The 16,303-nt window shown below is 37.2% G+C and overlaps 1 protein-coding gene across 3 annotated transcripts in view; it reads left to right on the top strand.

Moving 5' to 3' along the window:
- Plcb1 (phospholipase C beta 1) overlaps positions 1 to 16,303 on the top strand; it is a 725,927-nt gene that overhangs the window by 658,617 nt on the left and 51,007 nt on the right. Inside the window, exon 32 of one of the 3 annotated variants that reach the window (XM_074074371.1) lies at positions 8,558 to 8,612. The exons of the other annotated variants lie outside the window; for them this stretch is intronic. Coding sequence (XP_073930472.1) covers positions 8,558 to 8,612 — 55 coding nt within the window. The remainder of the gene's footprint in view (positions 1 to 8,557; positions 8,613 to 16,303) is intronic. 3 annotated transcript variants of the gene reach the window in all.

Below are 16,303 nucleotides of genomic sequence, written 5' to 3'. Positions count from 1 at the left end.
ATCTCCTTGAATTTAAGCATAGGAATGGATAAAATCCTTAACACATTTTGAGAAAAGAGAAGGAATCCAGGGAAATAGCTCTAGATTACTCATACCTTTAAAAGATCTGGTAAAAGTAAGAGACAGAAAAGGGGCAACCTATAACATGGGAGAAATCAATAATGTCATGAATCAAAGAACAAAGCCCAATGTATCAATGCAAAGGGCATGGCCCCTATATCTAAAGTCACTTTGTTAGCCTGTTTTCTATCATTATAACAGATTGAGAAATTTATGACGAGTAGAGGTTTATTCAGCTCATGGTTCTGGAGGCCGGGAAGTCCGAGAATATGGCACCAGCATGTACCCAGTCCCTAGTGAACACCTTTTTGCTACATCTACATGGCACAATAGAGCAAGATTGCCAGAGAGAGGTTGCTTTTATAATAAAGCCATTCACATGATTACCCATTAATCTATCACCTCTTAACTATCCCAAGTCAAGACTGCTGAGTTGAGGACCAAGTTTCCAACACATGAAATGTAGTCATATGTTCAAACCATAACAACTGTAACCAGGAGGCCTTTAATCCTCAGTACTTGTGAGGAAATCAGTGGAAAGTAGAGATGAGGGTCAGATAAGGGTGAGATGAACAGGAGGCAAGGAATGTGAGACAGGTTGGCTAACACAATTCTAAAAACTTAGACTCGAAACAGAATTCTAGAAAAGTAATGGAAAGAATGCAGGGAATCAGAGGAAAAATCCAATTGAGAAAAGATTAATGAGTACTTCTAATTTATAATTCAGTCTGCTTTACCATGAGATACTAAATGGAATAGTTGGTAAGGAAGAAAATGGTAAAAGATATTTCACCTACCCTAATGTTTATAACAGGGTTGTTTATCCATCTGATGAATGAACAAATATAAAATTTAGTGAAAGAACAAATATCTTAATGAGTACACAGCATAAATTATCAAGAACAATAAGGATAACAGGTTCCTACAGACACTGTTTAAATGTTAGATTGTTTTCTTTTGTCATTTAGTACATGAATGATAATACTTAGAAAACTTCCACTGTGGTCTTTAGAGCTGATATTGAAGATCACAAGGCGGGCCTAGATGATACATTGAGGCAACTACAGACAAAGAAATTGCCAATTCTGATTCCTGTCATTAGAATCCACACTGCTTCATGATGCAGGAAAAGTATTTTGTGCATAATAAACTCATATATTTTCTTTGCATTTAAGCTGTAGGATTTTTTTTTTCTCCCAAGGCTGAGTCATAGCTCAGGAAAGTAAAGAATGGGGTTCCTGAGGGAGTAGGTCCACATCAGCAGGACAGAAATCTTGAAAAACAGGATTGCAAAAGAGGAAGGAATTTCTCCAAATTCCTTTAATACAGAAGCCATGCCTGAGAGGCTAGAGTCTCACTATGTATCCAAAGATGGCACAACTCAGGATTAGTCATAGTGAAAGAAGAAAAGCCTGTCCCTTCCAACCAGAAAATTGTTGAAAGTAGAAGAGGAGAGAGAAAATAGAGTGAGAGTTGTGACTTCGTGTGAGCGTCTCTGACTTCTCCTCCCTATGCCCAAGTCTGTTAGGCTGAATCTCATGGCTCTCCATATCCTATGTGTCTTAGGAAAGTCTTGCATGCCCCAGTGGTGGAAAATGGTGGTGCTGAAGGGATTGGCAGAAATTTTGCAATAAGACAAAAAGTTCCCTCTGGTGATGAGTTGGTGGCCCAAATCAATTGACCTAGACTATGGACTCCCTGTGGATGTAGTGAATGACCATGATCACCTATAAATGGCCAGCAATCATCAGTGCTTGGGGAAATCTAGGCCAGCCATTGCATGAAAGGCACCTGTGAGGATGTAAGAGATGCTGTGTACATCTGAGCCTGCTGCCCTTCCCCCACTTCGAAGATACACTGGGAACTGAAAAATGGGAAGGACCACTTTGAAAGACTGCATTTTACCCAAACAGACTGCTTTGTGCAACAGACTTTAAAACCAATTTTCTGGGGAGTAGAATTTTGAGACAACTGTAAGAAAATTGTCGATTTCCTGTAATAGACAGAAAGACTAGGACTGCTTCCCTCCCTGTCATTGGAAGTGTGGCTCCTACGCCACCAGGGAGAGTGGCTTGGACAGCATTTCTGCTGTGACTTAAATTATGACCGCTTCACACACAGGTAGTTCAGGGGCTGTGGCAGGTCATGCCAGTTACTTGTAAAGGAAATTGGTTGTCTGGGAGTTTTCTAACCTGATTTCAGGTTTCCCGGACACTGTGTCCTCTTGTGACCCAACACCTGCTGTGACAGATAGATGTTTGTAATGAGGTGAATAGCAAATAGCTCCATGAACATCAGGTCCCACAGGAACAAAAGGCACAGTGGATTAGGTGGCACCAGCCTTTTTCTGTTTTTGTTTTCTCTATCATTTTCTCCACCAAATTTGCCCTCTCATAGAAAGCTTTGAAAAGATTTTTAGACAAAGCCTTTAAACTCACATTTTTTAGAAGAAACATTTGCTGTTTTTGTGACTGAATTGCTTGATTCTGCTCAAAGTTAGAAATTTGTGTTTATTTTGTTTTGTTTTGTGGTCCTGGTCATGGACCCATTATGGCCTCCCCTATGCTCAGTAAGTGTTCTACCATTGAGCTACATTCCCAAACCAGAAATTTGTTTTTTTAAATATCTGTTTCATATTTAAAATCTCAGAACACCTAAACAAAATCCACTTTAACATAAAATAAAATGTTTATGTGTATTTGTATACATATACACAAATCCATTCAATGGTAAAAGAGGCAGAAGGAAATGTGAAGAAGTGATGGAGATGCTTTAAAAATTAATAAATAAAATATTCCTAATAGACAAATAAGACTGGCTCTTGGTGGCCACTTTTCTGATGATATTTCAGTAGTTTTCTCCATCAGAAGTATTAATAAGCAAATGTATGCACCAGCAGGCCTAGTCTTAGCAAAGTTTTCTACTCACATGCTTTGTAGGTTTTCCCTTGGCCCTGATAGAACCACCAGACTGGGGTAAACTGGAAGTTTCAGAACTATTTTTTTCTTTTTCTTAAACTTTATGCCTAAATATATTGTTTGATGCACTGCAACAGAGATTGATCATAATCATACATTTGCACAGGTCTTCAATAGTATGCAAATCTTACTGTCAAAACTAAAATATGAGAAAAACTATTATGTGAGGTTTTATAAGAGATCAAGATGAAGAATACACACATAAGGTGTCCATCAACTGCATTGCACTATGGTCATTGTCTCACCAGAATTCTGGCCATTGGGGACATTCTGTCTAATGATTAAAGCTAGTTGAGTTGGAAAACCTAGAGACTGCATTTAAAAATCTATTTCAACACCTAGATTTTCCTGTCTTGGAATTATAGTACTCACTCACTTATGAAAAGTATAAAATAGATCTTTTCTTATCATTTGTAATTGGAGGATAGTCAATTGAAAAGTAGCACTCCATCCATCCATCCAGCCAGCCAGCCAACCAACCATCCAATCATTCATCCATCCCACCATCTATTCATCCATGATATTTACTTGCATAACAATTATCCCTCAGTACACATGGGGGATTGGCTTCAAGACCCCCAAAGATACAAAAATCTGTAAATGCTCAAGTGGCTAATATAAAATGGCATGCTATTGGTACAACACCTGTAATCATCCTCCTGCATACTTTAAATTTTCTCTAGATTATTTATAATACCTAACACAGTGTAATGTAATTAAATGTCAAACTAAATTGTTTAGGGAATAATGACAAGACAAAATCTGTACATTGTCAGGGCTGATGCAATGTTTTTTTTCTCAAATATTTCTGGTCCAGGATTGATTGAATCCATGTGTGTGTGTGTGTGTGTGTGTGTGTGTGTGTGTGTGTGTGTGTGTGTAAACATATTTAAAAAGCATATTTTCCTAATTTCTTTGGTACGAATCTCTAATAAAGACATCTGTCTTGGTACTTGGAAGCTTAATGTTAATAAAAGTTAGTTATAATACAATATGGGGGATGTGAGAGCCACTGACTATCCTCTTGCTCTCTTTGAATTTTGTACCACATGCATTATCTATCTCTTACATCTGCTAATCCATTATGATAACACCAGCAAGCAGAGTGCTCAACAAACACTCCTCCATGGGCCTCTCTGCCTAGCTGTCTCCATACCAGGTACAGTGCCAACTATTTTTAAATAGTCATGTGCTACACTTCCTATCATGCAGGTGTCTCATAAATGGATTATTTCTGCCTCATTGCATTGTTTGTTCCAGTCTTCTTTCCTTAGTGCTCCTTCCTTTATTCATTTTCATCTGCTCTGAATTTATACACAATTAAAGGAGGAGGGGATCATATTAATTGGAAGTTGATTGTGCAACCTTGAGAGCTCTGTTTTAATTTCCCCCAGTGTTCAGGAATGACATTTCCCCAAATTTATCCTCTCTTCCTTAATAGAGTTTTTCCACTGGATTTCTGGTAACACCTATTGTTCAGACTATAGTGCCATCCTCTGCTGTTTTCATTATTGACACAATAATGTGTTGATGACATATAGGCAAGTTAAATTTATAGTCATTCCAATGTGGAATAAAGGAGTTATTGCTAACCCTACAAACCAAAGTTAGAAAAACTTTAAAAATCACACAGATAATAAGAGATGCAAAGAGTTTGACATAAGCTAGGCTGACATCTTCATTTAAAAGATTTGTAAAGAGACCTATAGAGGCTCATTTAAAGGTGATGTAGGAGGGGCCAGCCAGAAATCTAGTCTGTAGCCTTCTTGCTTTGTTCTCAACCTCATTCCCAACCATTCTCTTCTTCCAACTTGTGTTCTTTCTTAGTAAATTACAGTGTAACACAAGAAAGAAATAAGATCTAGAAATATTTAACTATTAAAAATTCATCTGCTGCCAGGCATGGTGGCTCAAGACCTATAATCCTAGGTATTTGTGAGGCAGAGATTGGGAAGCTCATGATTCAAGGCCAGCCTGGGCAAAAAGTTCCCCAGACCCTATCTCAACCAATGACAGTGCAACCCTGTCATCCCAACTACACAGGAAGCATAAATAGGAGAATTGCTGTCCAGGCTGACCAGGGCACAAAGCAAATCCTATCTCAAAAATAACCAAATGCTAAAAATGATGGAGGAGTGGCTCAAGTGGTAAAGCACTGAACTAATAAGAGCAAGGCCCAGAGTTCAATCTTCAGTACCTCTCCCCACCAAATATATACATATTTGTGGATCACAGAACATTGAAAACTCTGTAATAAAACAAAATCCAGTTAGTTTCAAGATGCAATTTAAATTTTAAAAAGTTAACAGTTCCCCCTATAGCTCAATATCAATTTATCTATCTAGCCAGTCTATATATTTATATAAAATTCATACAAAAAAATGACAGAAACCCTAAAATATAGAATCCATATTCATATAACCTATGTAAGGATATTCTTAAATAGTCTTGTGGAATTTTGGTGAGACAGATTTCTAGAAGTGCCATTGAATGATTCTCATTAAATGGAAGTGAAAGACAAATAAAGATTAGAAAAATAGAAAACACAGAATGGACATAATTGATTTTATAGAAAAAAGACAGTTAAGTGCCCAGATCACAGGGCCCCAACCTGAGAAGGAGGTCCTGGAGAGAAAAGTGAGAGAAACAGATTGTCAGTGAAGTATGATAAGAAATATTTTCCCAACTGAGCAACAATAATTTTTAGACTCAAGACCCAAACTGAGTGCTCAGCAATAGGAAAGAAAAGACCCAAACTAGGAAATTTTATAATATCAAAAACAAAAAGAAATGTCTAAGTATTTCAAAAAAAAAAAAACCCTGAAGATCACATATTAAAAGTTAGAATGTAACCAAGCTTCTCTAGAGAAAATCTGGAAGTTTGAAGAGTGAAGCAAAGCTTTCAAAATTCTAAAATGATTTAATGGAGAATTCTATAGCCAGACAATTATGCCAGAAATAGAGAAAAAAATGTTCAGACATACAAAAATACCAGACCACCTGTATGTTTTTCTAAAGTATAAAACAATGTTTTTGTGTATATGGATATATACAAATATATATACATATATGAATATAAATACATAGAAAAATTCTGGATATTTACATAGCTTCCTTAACTCATGGTTAACTGGGTAAGAGTACCAGGATTGGGAAGATAGTCAAGTGATGCGCTGTATTGTTTCTTTGCACATGCTTCCCAAAATAATATATTTATGTAGTATCTGAATGATTTAAAATATTCTTTACTTTAGTGTAAAAGAATCTATTACCAGTATAACTTAGTTTTAAATGGGAGGGTGTTTGAGAAATCCTAACCTTTTCTATAACTATTCATCTGGATCCACTTCTTTCAAGTGGCCTCTTTCTGTTTCTAGCTTTTAAAAAATTCCAATTCAGGCTAAAAGGAGCCATTATGGTTTCTTGATACCATCACATTTCTGTTAATGAGCCCTTCAGACTTGATTGGGTTTTAGCAGAATTATAGTGATTCTGAAGCAATCCTGAAGTCACCTGTCTCCTTCTGCCATATAAACCCCACATGTGTTGCCAATATAATTAAAGATATGAAAGCAGCAAGAAAGTAAAATGGAAGAGTGAGTTTCCAATAAAAACTGTGTGCCTGTTAAAATGGGTTTAAGAGCACCAGTGAATGGGAAAGGAGTAAGGAAAGCTGAGAGGACAGGGCCAAGTGAAAACAGATACCAGAGACAGGCAGAGCAATAAAGCTATCTTTCACCATGAAGCTCTCTACCAAGTTAACATTGAGTTTAGATTTTTTTTTCTCATGGTGTATGGGCAGTGGGAGAACAGGAAATGAGGGTAATATGATGAGTTTAATAAAAGACCCATTTCCTAAAGCTGAGACCTCAATGCCCACACAACTCTCAGTATGCATGCATAAAAAATAAAAATAAATCTATTGCTACAAGGCATTGCAAAAAAATAGTTGGCCTCAAAATTTGGCATTGATAGAGGAAAAAAAAAGCACTTCCCTGAGAATCCATGATTGCAAGATGGTTCTCATGGGGTTTAAAAACCTGAAGTCACAGCACCTGACAAAGCCAAGACTTAGTGTAAGTCTGTCTCATCCTAAAAATTCTTGAGACTGCTGGCATAATTAATCAACTTGTTTATAATGGAAACAATATTTGTTTTAATTTTATTATCTTGTTTATTTTGAGGCAGAGTCTTGCTATATAGCCCAGGCTGGCCTGGAACTCACTATGTACCCTAGGCTGGCCTCAAACTTGAGATCCTCATGCCTCAGTCTCTCTCACATAGTCTAATCTATGTGAGATTATAGGCATGTGCCACTATACCTTGTCAAGGAACCAATCTTTAAACTGGGCCTTGACTTGACATTGAGCTTAGACATTGAATTTATCTGTACTGTGGCTACAGATAAAGTTTCAAGAAATACTAGCTCATCAAAGCAGGTCATAATACATACAAAGAAAGTCCGTGAGTAAGAACTACAAAAACAACAGACAGGAGAATACCCCTACAAAACTGTGAGATCTTGGAATTAATAAAAACAGTTGTGAGAGTAGATTTAAGATTGACTATATGAGTAAAGAACAATTGACTTTAAAAAGGGATGAAGCTTATTTGCTAACAAAATTGATTCCTATAAATGTAAAATACAATTATATCTAAAATTCAATGCACTGTTATCCAAGCATGACAACTAGTACATTTTTAGAGACCTATGAAATTGCCCAGAGTTACCAGAGTGTCAAAGAAATGGAAAATGCGATATAGAGATGGGGGGAGGGGAGAATGAAAGATAGACTGAGAAGAGGTGAGAAAGAATGAGAACAGGACAATATTGAAAAAGTTATATTTAAAAATTAATGGAAGACACAAATTCATAGATTTGGAAATCCCAAGCAAGACAGCTTTTAAACAATTCCATATCCAGATACATCATAATGAAACTTCAGAAGCTAAAATATCATTTAAGAATGAAAAGATGAAGACACTTTAATCCCAGCCAAGGAAGACAGAAGATAGGGCTATGGGCACAGTGGGGGAAAACTGAGGGCTTACTACCATAAGACCTTCACTAAAGGAAATAGGGAGGAAGTTACTTAGCAGAAAGTCTGAACAAAGACCCCCCCCAAAATGTAAATGGGTAGCTAAATCTAAATAAGCATTGACTCTGTAAAATAATGACAATGTTTTATTGGGTTAAATAAAAATAGAAATAAAGGGCTGGTGAAGTGGCTCAAGTGGTAAGAGCACCTGTTTAGCAAGTGTGAGACCCTGAGTTCAAATCCCAGTACTACCAGAAACAAAAAGAAATAAAACATAAAACAATGCCTTTTTTCAAAAAGATTTTTGAATTTTTAAGTGTAGAAATGTTACACCAAAAGACTTAAGACGGATACAATCTCTGAGGAGTCAGGGAAGAAGATAGGGTTTTATGAACTGGTAAGTGGGTGTTTATTGCTTCAGTGTTCTATATATCTTATGAGTGATTGCCTTTATTTGTTTCTACCCAATATTTAATACAGGGAGTTGTTTGTTGTTTAAAAACGGAAGAAGGTGGTCATGGTGTGTCGGTGTTCCGTAAGTATAATTTAGACAGACAGATTATTTCCATATGTCAGCATCTTTATCACTTTTCATTATATTGAAATGATTCAATGTAACTTTACATAAAATGAAAGATAAATTCATTCATTTGATTAAGCCTTGTCTTATTTAAACACCCTCTGCAGGCTAGAAGACTAGAGCAGACCTACCTTCTCAGCAGGCAATACACAATTTTGCCATCCAGCCTGGAGAATGGGTTTACCATTTTATCTCCTTGCTGGTTGTAATTGATGCATCCAGCATCCAAACTGTTTACATAAGATAATCAACAAACCAAATTTCATTTAACAAAACCTCAGAAGTTCAATACTTTCATTTAGTTTTAAGCCACAGATTGTGGGACCTGTAAGTAGGTCACACATTGTGTTGAGTGATCCAGCTCCTTCCTTACCATCTGGCTACATGAATCAATGTCAGATGGATGCAAACATATCTCAGGAAAGGGGACTTTATGAAAAAGTGTTGCTACACCAAGCACAAACCCCAGGAAAGTACCTGCTCCCAGAATAACATTTTCCAGGGAAATACAAAGATATCACAGCACAGCTTAAGCGCTGGTTATATGATTTCTCTGACTAGTATTTTCATTGGATGCTAAAATCTGAGTGGACCCTGTCCAGGCTAATCTACATTAATCTGGATTTAATTACATACCCAGCAATCCAGAGGAAGTCAAGGATAACAGGAAGTAGATGAAAAGAGTATATGACAGAAGCTTCAAGTAGCGCTGAGGGGAAAACAAAACAAGAATACAAAGAGTGAGGCTTGCATATCTAGCTGGATACTAGATTGTCATATAGCTACCAAAATTGGTTTTCAAGGCTGGGAATATAGTTTAGTGGTAGAGAACATTGTAACAGGCCTTAAGCCTGTTGGACTTCTGAACTTTAGCTGTACTGTAAGGATTGGGATCCACAATTATAATTATAAATATCATTTATTCACAGTAACTTTGTTCCCCAAAAGTAGGAAAATGGATAACAATAATGCATGCAACACAAAAAAGATAAATTTCCACAAAGAATAAGCGGAGAATGTGAGATAAAAGGGAAAATAAGAATGAGTAGAAAAGTAACTTGGAGGGAGGTAAAGCACCAGAGTGCCCTGTATATTAGTTGACCATAGGAGAGAAGCACCCCCGGAGTCACTTCTTTGTCTTACAAGCACAATTGACGTTATGACCTTTCCATTCTCATATGCCACTGTAGATTCACTTACACTATCTCCAGACTAAAGATACAGTTGCACTCATTTATCCATTCATAAACTTTTGTGAACATATTAACTATGCCAGGGACATCCCAGGTGCTAGAGAAACCATGGTTTGTAGCGTAGACATAGTTTCTGCTCTAGTGGAGCTGGCAGGTCAGAAAAGTAAGCAACAAAGATCACAACAATGAGACAAGTTCTCTGAAGGAAAAGCATGTGACACTAGGAAGAACTTATTACAGAAAACCCAGCCTGGTCTGAGCGCAGTACATAGAGGGGACTGTAGAACTGGCAGAATATCTTGGAGCAAGTGATGTTTGAATTGAGAGCAGAAGGCTGACTAGGAATTAACTAGGTAAATGATGTGGGGTCCAGTGGGTTGTGGAGTGTGTGAATGAAAGGAAAGCTTTCTAGATAAATAAAATGTACCTGCAAAGACCAATAGTTGGAGGAACCATGAGATGTTCAAGAAACTGAAAGTCTATAGTAGATAGAACACAGAGAGAAAAAAAGAAAAAGAGTATAAAGTGGGGCCAGAAAGGTAGACAGATGTGAAAACTATGTAGCTTTGAATACTGCATTAGCAATTTTGGTTTGTATCCTAACAAAACGTAAGCCTGGGTAGAGGTAGTGGCATGATCACATTGAAAAGATTTTTCAATCTTTTCAAAAGATTTTTGAAAAGATTCCTGTTGATGTAGATGCAAACTGGATGTAAAAGATTAAAGCTATTATACTTCAGTACAGGAGACATCTGTGTGGCTTTTGAAATGGAGTGGATGCTGGCACCTATCAGCAGGTTCTGGAATTGCAGAAGACAGCCAAACTGGGAATGGTGGGAGGAAACCACGAAAGCAACATTGGACATGGTGTGAATGAGATGTCTTTGGGGGATCTAAATAAAGAAATCACAAAGGAGAGGCGTGGTAGTGTAGGCCTGTAGTATCAGGTGGATCACTTGAGCCCAAGAGTTCAAGAAGGCCAACCTGGGCAACACTGGGAGACACAGTCTTAAAAAAAAAAAGTATTCTCGTAGATGATGAGAGAAGTCCTTGGTGATCTTAGTGGACATAAAAGATTTGTGAATAATACATCTAAAGGTGGAAGGATGCCCAACCTGTACTGAGCTCTTGTACACACTGAGGGCCCTAAGGCAGCTGAAGATGATCTGATTCTGTACTGACCACTGCCATCGATCTAGTAACTGCTGCATCTATAACCTAGAGACCTGTTGGTGTTGCTGTTGGCTGCCTGCCTAGTTGGGTGCAAATATCAAAAGCTTTCTTCTAGGCCCTTGGAAATGAAAGCCAAGGCATAGGTGTCTCTTCAAGGGAACACAGAACAGCAGTTTTTAGACAGCTGCTTAATGTGAGTGCAGAAAGGAAAGATGATGCAGGTGGGGGGAAGGAGGTTAGATGAGGGCAGGTTAATTTGGGGAGCAAAGGGACCTTGAGGGCATGTGTCTTATGGAGTCAGAAAACTGAATCTGAATTTTAAGAAGTAGCTTCAGGATTGAGAGGTACATGAAGGGCTATAAAGAAATGGCCAGAAGTGAAGGGAACCTGGATGCAAACCTAATGGTCCCCTCCATAGCTGGTTTACCCGGTTTCCAGTTTAAAAGTCAGGATAATCCTGTGACCATATGGGGAAGGAAAAGGCACTGAGGTTTCTGGTCACTGAGCCTCAAGCCCAGGAATTCATAGCATGAAAATAAATTAGAGTGATTCTGATTTTAAAAAAAGATGGAAGGATATGATAAAGATATGAACATGAATGAAGTTTCCAAACTAAAGGATATAATGAGAGAAAGAAGAGAGGACCTAAGATGGAGCCTTGAAGAGTTTTCAAGGAGGTATTTGACCTTGGGTCATTCTGAACATAGCACTGATATTCTAAGTGCAAGTCTTTATTTTTCTCACCATTAACTTGAACTTCTTCCTTTTTGTTTTGTTTTACTTATGACAAGTAGCCACTCATCTCTTACTCTAGAATTTCTTTTATCTAACCTTAAATCATAATACAATGTTCACCATAAATGGGCTTAATCAAGATGAAGAACATAATTGGGTCAAATTTTTAATGATTAAGACTTTATAGGTATATTGAATATTCTTGTTACCAAAACTATATAAATGTTAGGGATTTTGTGTTTTACTGGTCAGCTTCTCTGGCCTTGATTTGTAAGCTTAGCATGAGGTGCGCTCATAGATGCTCTAAGATTTGATTTGCCGTGACCTGGGCTTATGTATTGTCACTTACTTGGAAATGATCACTTTGCATATTTCAGAAGATGACATCTCCTGGGTCAATTTTACATATTCATTATTGCAAGCCATCTGAAGAAAATATAGTATTTTATAATAAATAATTGAGAAAACCACTAGAAAAACTGAAGTTCATACCATATAATGCTTTTCATTTTCCATTATTGTGTTTTCACAGTAAATGTTGAATAGGAGGGAAAATATGTATTAATGGAGAGACGCAGGTTTTTTTCTCCCGTGATTATTTGTTCTCCGAATTTGGCAGTGAGAGACTGGAAAGAGCCCGTGGGGTGTGCACCATAGGTATTTATATGTGCTGTGTGCCTTTGCCTGTGTTTGCTCTGTGATCTCTAAACCCAGGATGTCAACCGTAGTCTCCCCCAAGGGATCATTCACGATGAAACTTGAGCCACAAAGGGAAGATTTTTTGTTTGTTTTAATGTATTCAGGAGATGAGAATGTTTTTTCAAGTTAATATGAAAGATTAGGAGTTGCCTGTCCAATGAAGTAATCACTAACCACACATAGCTCTTCAAATTTAAAAATAAAATTAAATAACACTAACAATTAAGCTCTTGCATCATACAAGCCACATTTCACATGCTGATAGTCTCGCATAGCTAGTGGCCACAGACCTGGATGATGCTAATGTACACCTTTTCTTCTATTACAGAAATTTCTACTGAACAGTGCTGAACTATAGAAGAGATCAAATCCAGGCTTCTGTCTGGTTTTGCTCATGCAATGAACTAAGATTGAATTTAATGCTTTGAAATGACTGAAAAATAATGAAAAGATTTCAGAACACATGAAAACAATTTGAAATTCAAATTTCCCTACAATTTTCCTTAACATAGACATTCCTTTATGTATTGTCAAAGGTTTTGTACTGCTATCACCAAACTGAGTAGTTGTGATGGCCACCATATAGTCCACAAAATCAGTAATATTTGTTCTCTGGTTCATTAGAGAAAGTTTGCCAACTTGGAACTAGAGGAAGGAAAGCAGCAATGCTACAAATTACTCTAGTAGGGAATAATATTCTGATGGTTTTGGAAAATGAAATGAGTAAGGAGAAGAGAAAGTCTCTCCAAAGCTCATACTCTGATCTGATTGCTGTCATCTGATTACTATGACTTTGAGGATTTGATATTGGTCTGGGGTATCATTAGAGGCAGACAACTTCCACATGTATCTAAAAGGCCTCATTGAACCCTAAGTTTTATTTTTTTTGGCTTTTTGTAATTCTTTTAAGATACTCTCAGAAGCTCATTTCTCTTTATAATCCACTATCTTATCCATTGTCGAAAGGCAAATTAAGTTCTCTCAAAGGTTTGACAATGTAAAGCAAAGAAATTCACTCACCCTCTTGACAGCAATGCCAATTATCTTTTTAACCTTCTCTTAGGCGAATGACTGAAACAATGAAAAATTATTTTGCAGTGGGACCTGAGCCAACCCAGCATCAATCTGCTGTCCCATCTCTTCCCATTTCTTAAGGAAGACCCCACTAATAAGACTGTGTCAAGTCATCTCTTATTGGGCCAGGCAAATATATGCAAGAACATCATTAAGTCATTTTCTATCAGAAATGCCACAAAGCTATTGAGAATTTCTGCAGAATTTGAATTATGTCTTCTGTATCCATGAGTTGGGAGATGCCTTGACAGACTGCCCTAGGGAACCCTCCAAACTAATTTAATATTGATGGGTAAGATTGGGGGTAAAGTGGAAACACATTTTTTTACTTTTCTTCCTTGATGAACTTGTAAAAGTGGTTATTCAGTAAAAAGATGAAATGCATGGCTTTGCCCTATACTGATTCTTAATTTAACAACACCTAGATCCAGGAAAATTAGAGTGCGAGAAAGCAAATTACGGTTCACTTGCAGCACTCCCTTCTAAACCATCAGGAACCCTAGATATGCACATGTATGCTAAAGTATGTCTCCATAAATAAATTTTGTTTAATCCTTTAATTCCTCAGCATTAGCCTTAAGCATAATTGACTTCAAAGGAGTAAATCATCAGGGAAAATCTATGATCCAAGGTATTGCTGCCCAAGATTTTTTGGGCATGGCTCAGGTTCAGGTACAAATGCAAATCTCCATCTCAGCTGTGGCTGGCCTCTGACTTCACCCAGGCTGTTTCTTAGCCACTAGGAAGAAACTCAGATTAACACCATGGTGCTATGTGAAGAGCTGAGCACTTAGCTTTCCAGTCTTTAAAACGATTTCTGAGTCTGCTGCTTGCACACCTACTTTAGTTTATACTGTCTTTCTGTGCATCCTTAGTTAAACAGATGTTTTCAGGAGAGTTCTGTAGGTGGCTTTGATGACTTCTAATTGACCAGCAGGTGTGCCCCTGCTGGTGCATAACTAGAAGGAGTCCATGCACTGTTACTTCCCTAACTGAAGGGAGCCAAAAGTCAGCCATTTTGTCATTTAGATTTCTTAGCAATGTGTGTCTGTTTATTTAATTCTATTTAATATTAAAGTCTAGGGAGGGTAGAACACACTGGTTGGCAATATTATAGACTATTAGTTTTTTAAAATATAAGAAAAGGTACTCATAGTACCTTTTTGCATTGCTGTGTGCAATCTGCAGCACCATTTTTTTGCATTACTGAAAGGACTTTGAAATTATTCTTGAGAGCCCCAAAGCACCCAGTGGCAGCTTTGAATGTGCTGGATTTTTTTTTTTCATGTAGAGTATCCAGTTCTAAGAAGGTGGCTCTATTGGAAAACATGAAATCAGACTGTCTTTGATAATTGCTTTAAATTTCCTGCATATATCCTTCAAAGTCTCTTTTTTAAATGATTGTACTTATCACTGAACCAAAAACTAGTCCATTAACAATACCAGAGAGTCTTAGCTTCACTGCATACATCCTCTGGAAGTACTGATGTACCCATCCTAAATGAAGCTAAGCTTTATAGCTGCTATTATAAAAGAATATTTGAAGTCCCTTGAGAACCTACTAAACATTAATTTCCATGTATCAATTACAGAAAAACCTATGCCAAGGCTAGCATTAGTATATGTCTTAATTCATTTTCTGATGCTATAACAGAATATAACAAACTGGACAATTCATAAAGAAAAAAAATTATTTATCTTACGGTTCTGGAGATGAGAAGTCCAAGGACTTCAACAACTGACAAGGCAACAACTTACAAGGGCTTTTGTGCTGTATCATAACATGGAGGCAAGCGGAAGGACAAGCAAGCCATGCAAAAGTGAGTGGAAAACTCACTTTTATAATAACCTGTTCTAGGATAACCAACCCATTCCTATAATGACATGAAGCTATTCATAAGGTCTCTGCCCTGCTGACCCGATCACCTCACATTAGGCTCCACCTCCCAACCTTCCCATACATGAATTTGAGGAACACACCCAGACCATTGCAGTATACCTAGGCAGGACATATATTTTAGCTCAGACTTCACATGGGCAACACAGGGAGACCCAGATGCCCATAAGTTTCAGACATATCCCTGAGAAGCAAGGCTGTTCACAGACAGAGGACTCCCACTGCCAGAATCTCTGTGGCTGCTCAGGTCAGAACATATGTCATTGGCCACAAGTTGGACAGTCACATCAGTCATTAGACCACAGGTTCACAGGTAACCTTTATTTTGCTCAATACTTATTTAAAAGTCTCTCTCTAATGTCCTTGCTTCTATTTCTAATTTTTTGCTTCAATTTTAGTGTCTTAGGGTCACTGTAAAAGAGTGAGAGCTATCACTGATACCTCAGAACATTCCATAGATACTGGAATATTGTGTTGAATAAATCCAATCAATTTTTTATTGTGCTATTCTTTTTATTTTCCTGGAAGTTAAGCCCTTTCACCAAAAAAAATGATTGAATGTTTTTTATAAATTATTTTTAAAAATAAATTTCACAAATTTAATTTTCAAGGGGTTCCAAAAGTCAGTATGACACCCAGTAAATACTACTCACCTTTAGTATATGACCTTTTCCTAGACTATTTATTGACATAGGGATAATACAGACTGAGACTTAAGAGGTTCTACTTTTAATAGCAAAAGAGAAACAATTACTGGCTGTAATAAAATTTAGTGGTCTTAAAATTTCATTAGAACAGTTGCTTATTTGTACTTACTTAGGGAAATGGGGAGTTATATAGGATATTTAAATAAATTGTGGAACACTTGGTCCTGA

The sequence above is a fragment of the Castor canadensis genome, chromosome 5 (assembly GCF_047511655.1).
Source record: "Castor canadensis chromosome 5, mCasCan1.hap1v2, whole genome shotgun sequence".
Taxonomy (NCBI): Eukaryota; Metazoa; Chordata; class Mammalia; order Rodentia; family Castoridae; genus Castor; species Castor canadensis.
Note: the sequence above shows the minus strand (reverse complement) of the source record. Positions and strands in the feature narration are given on the sequence as shown.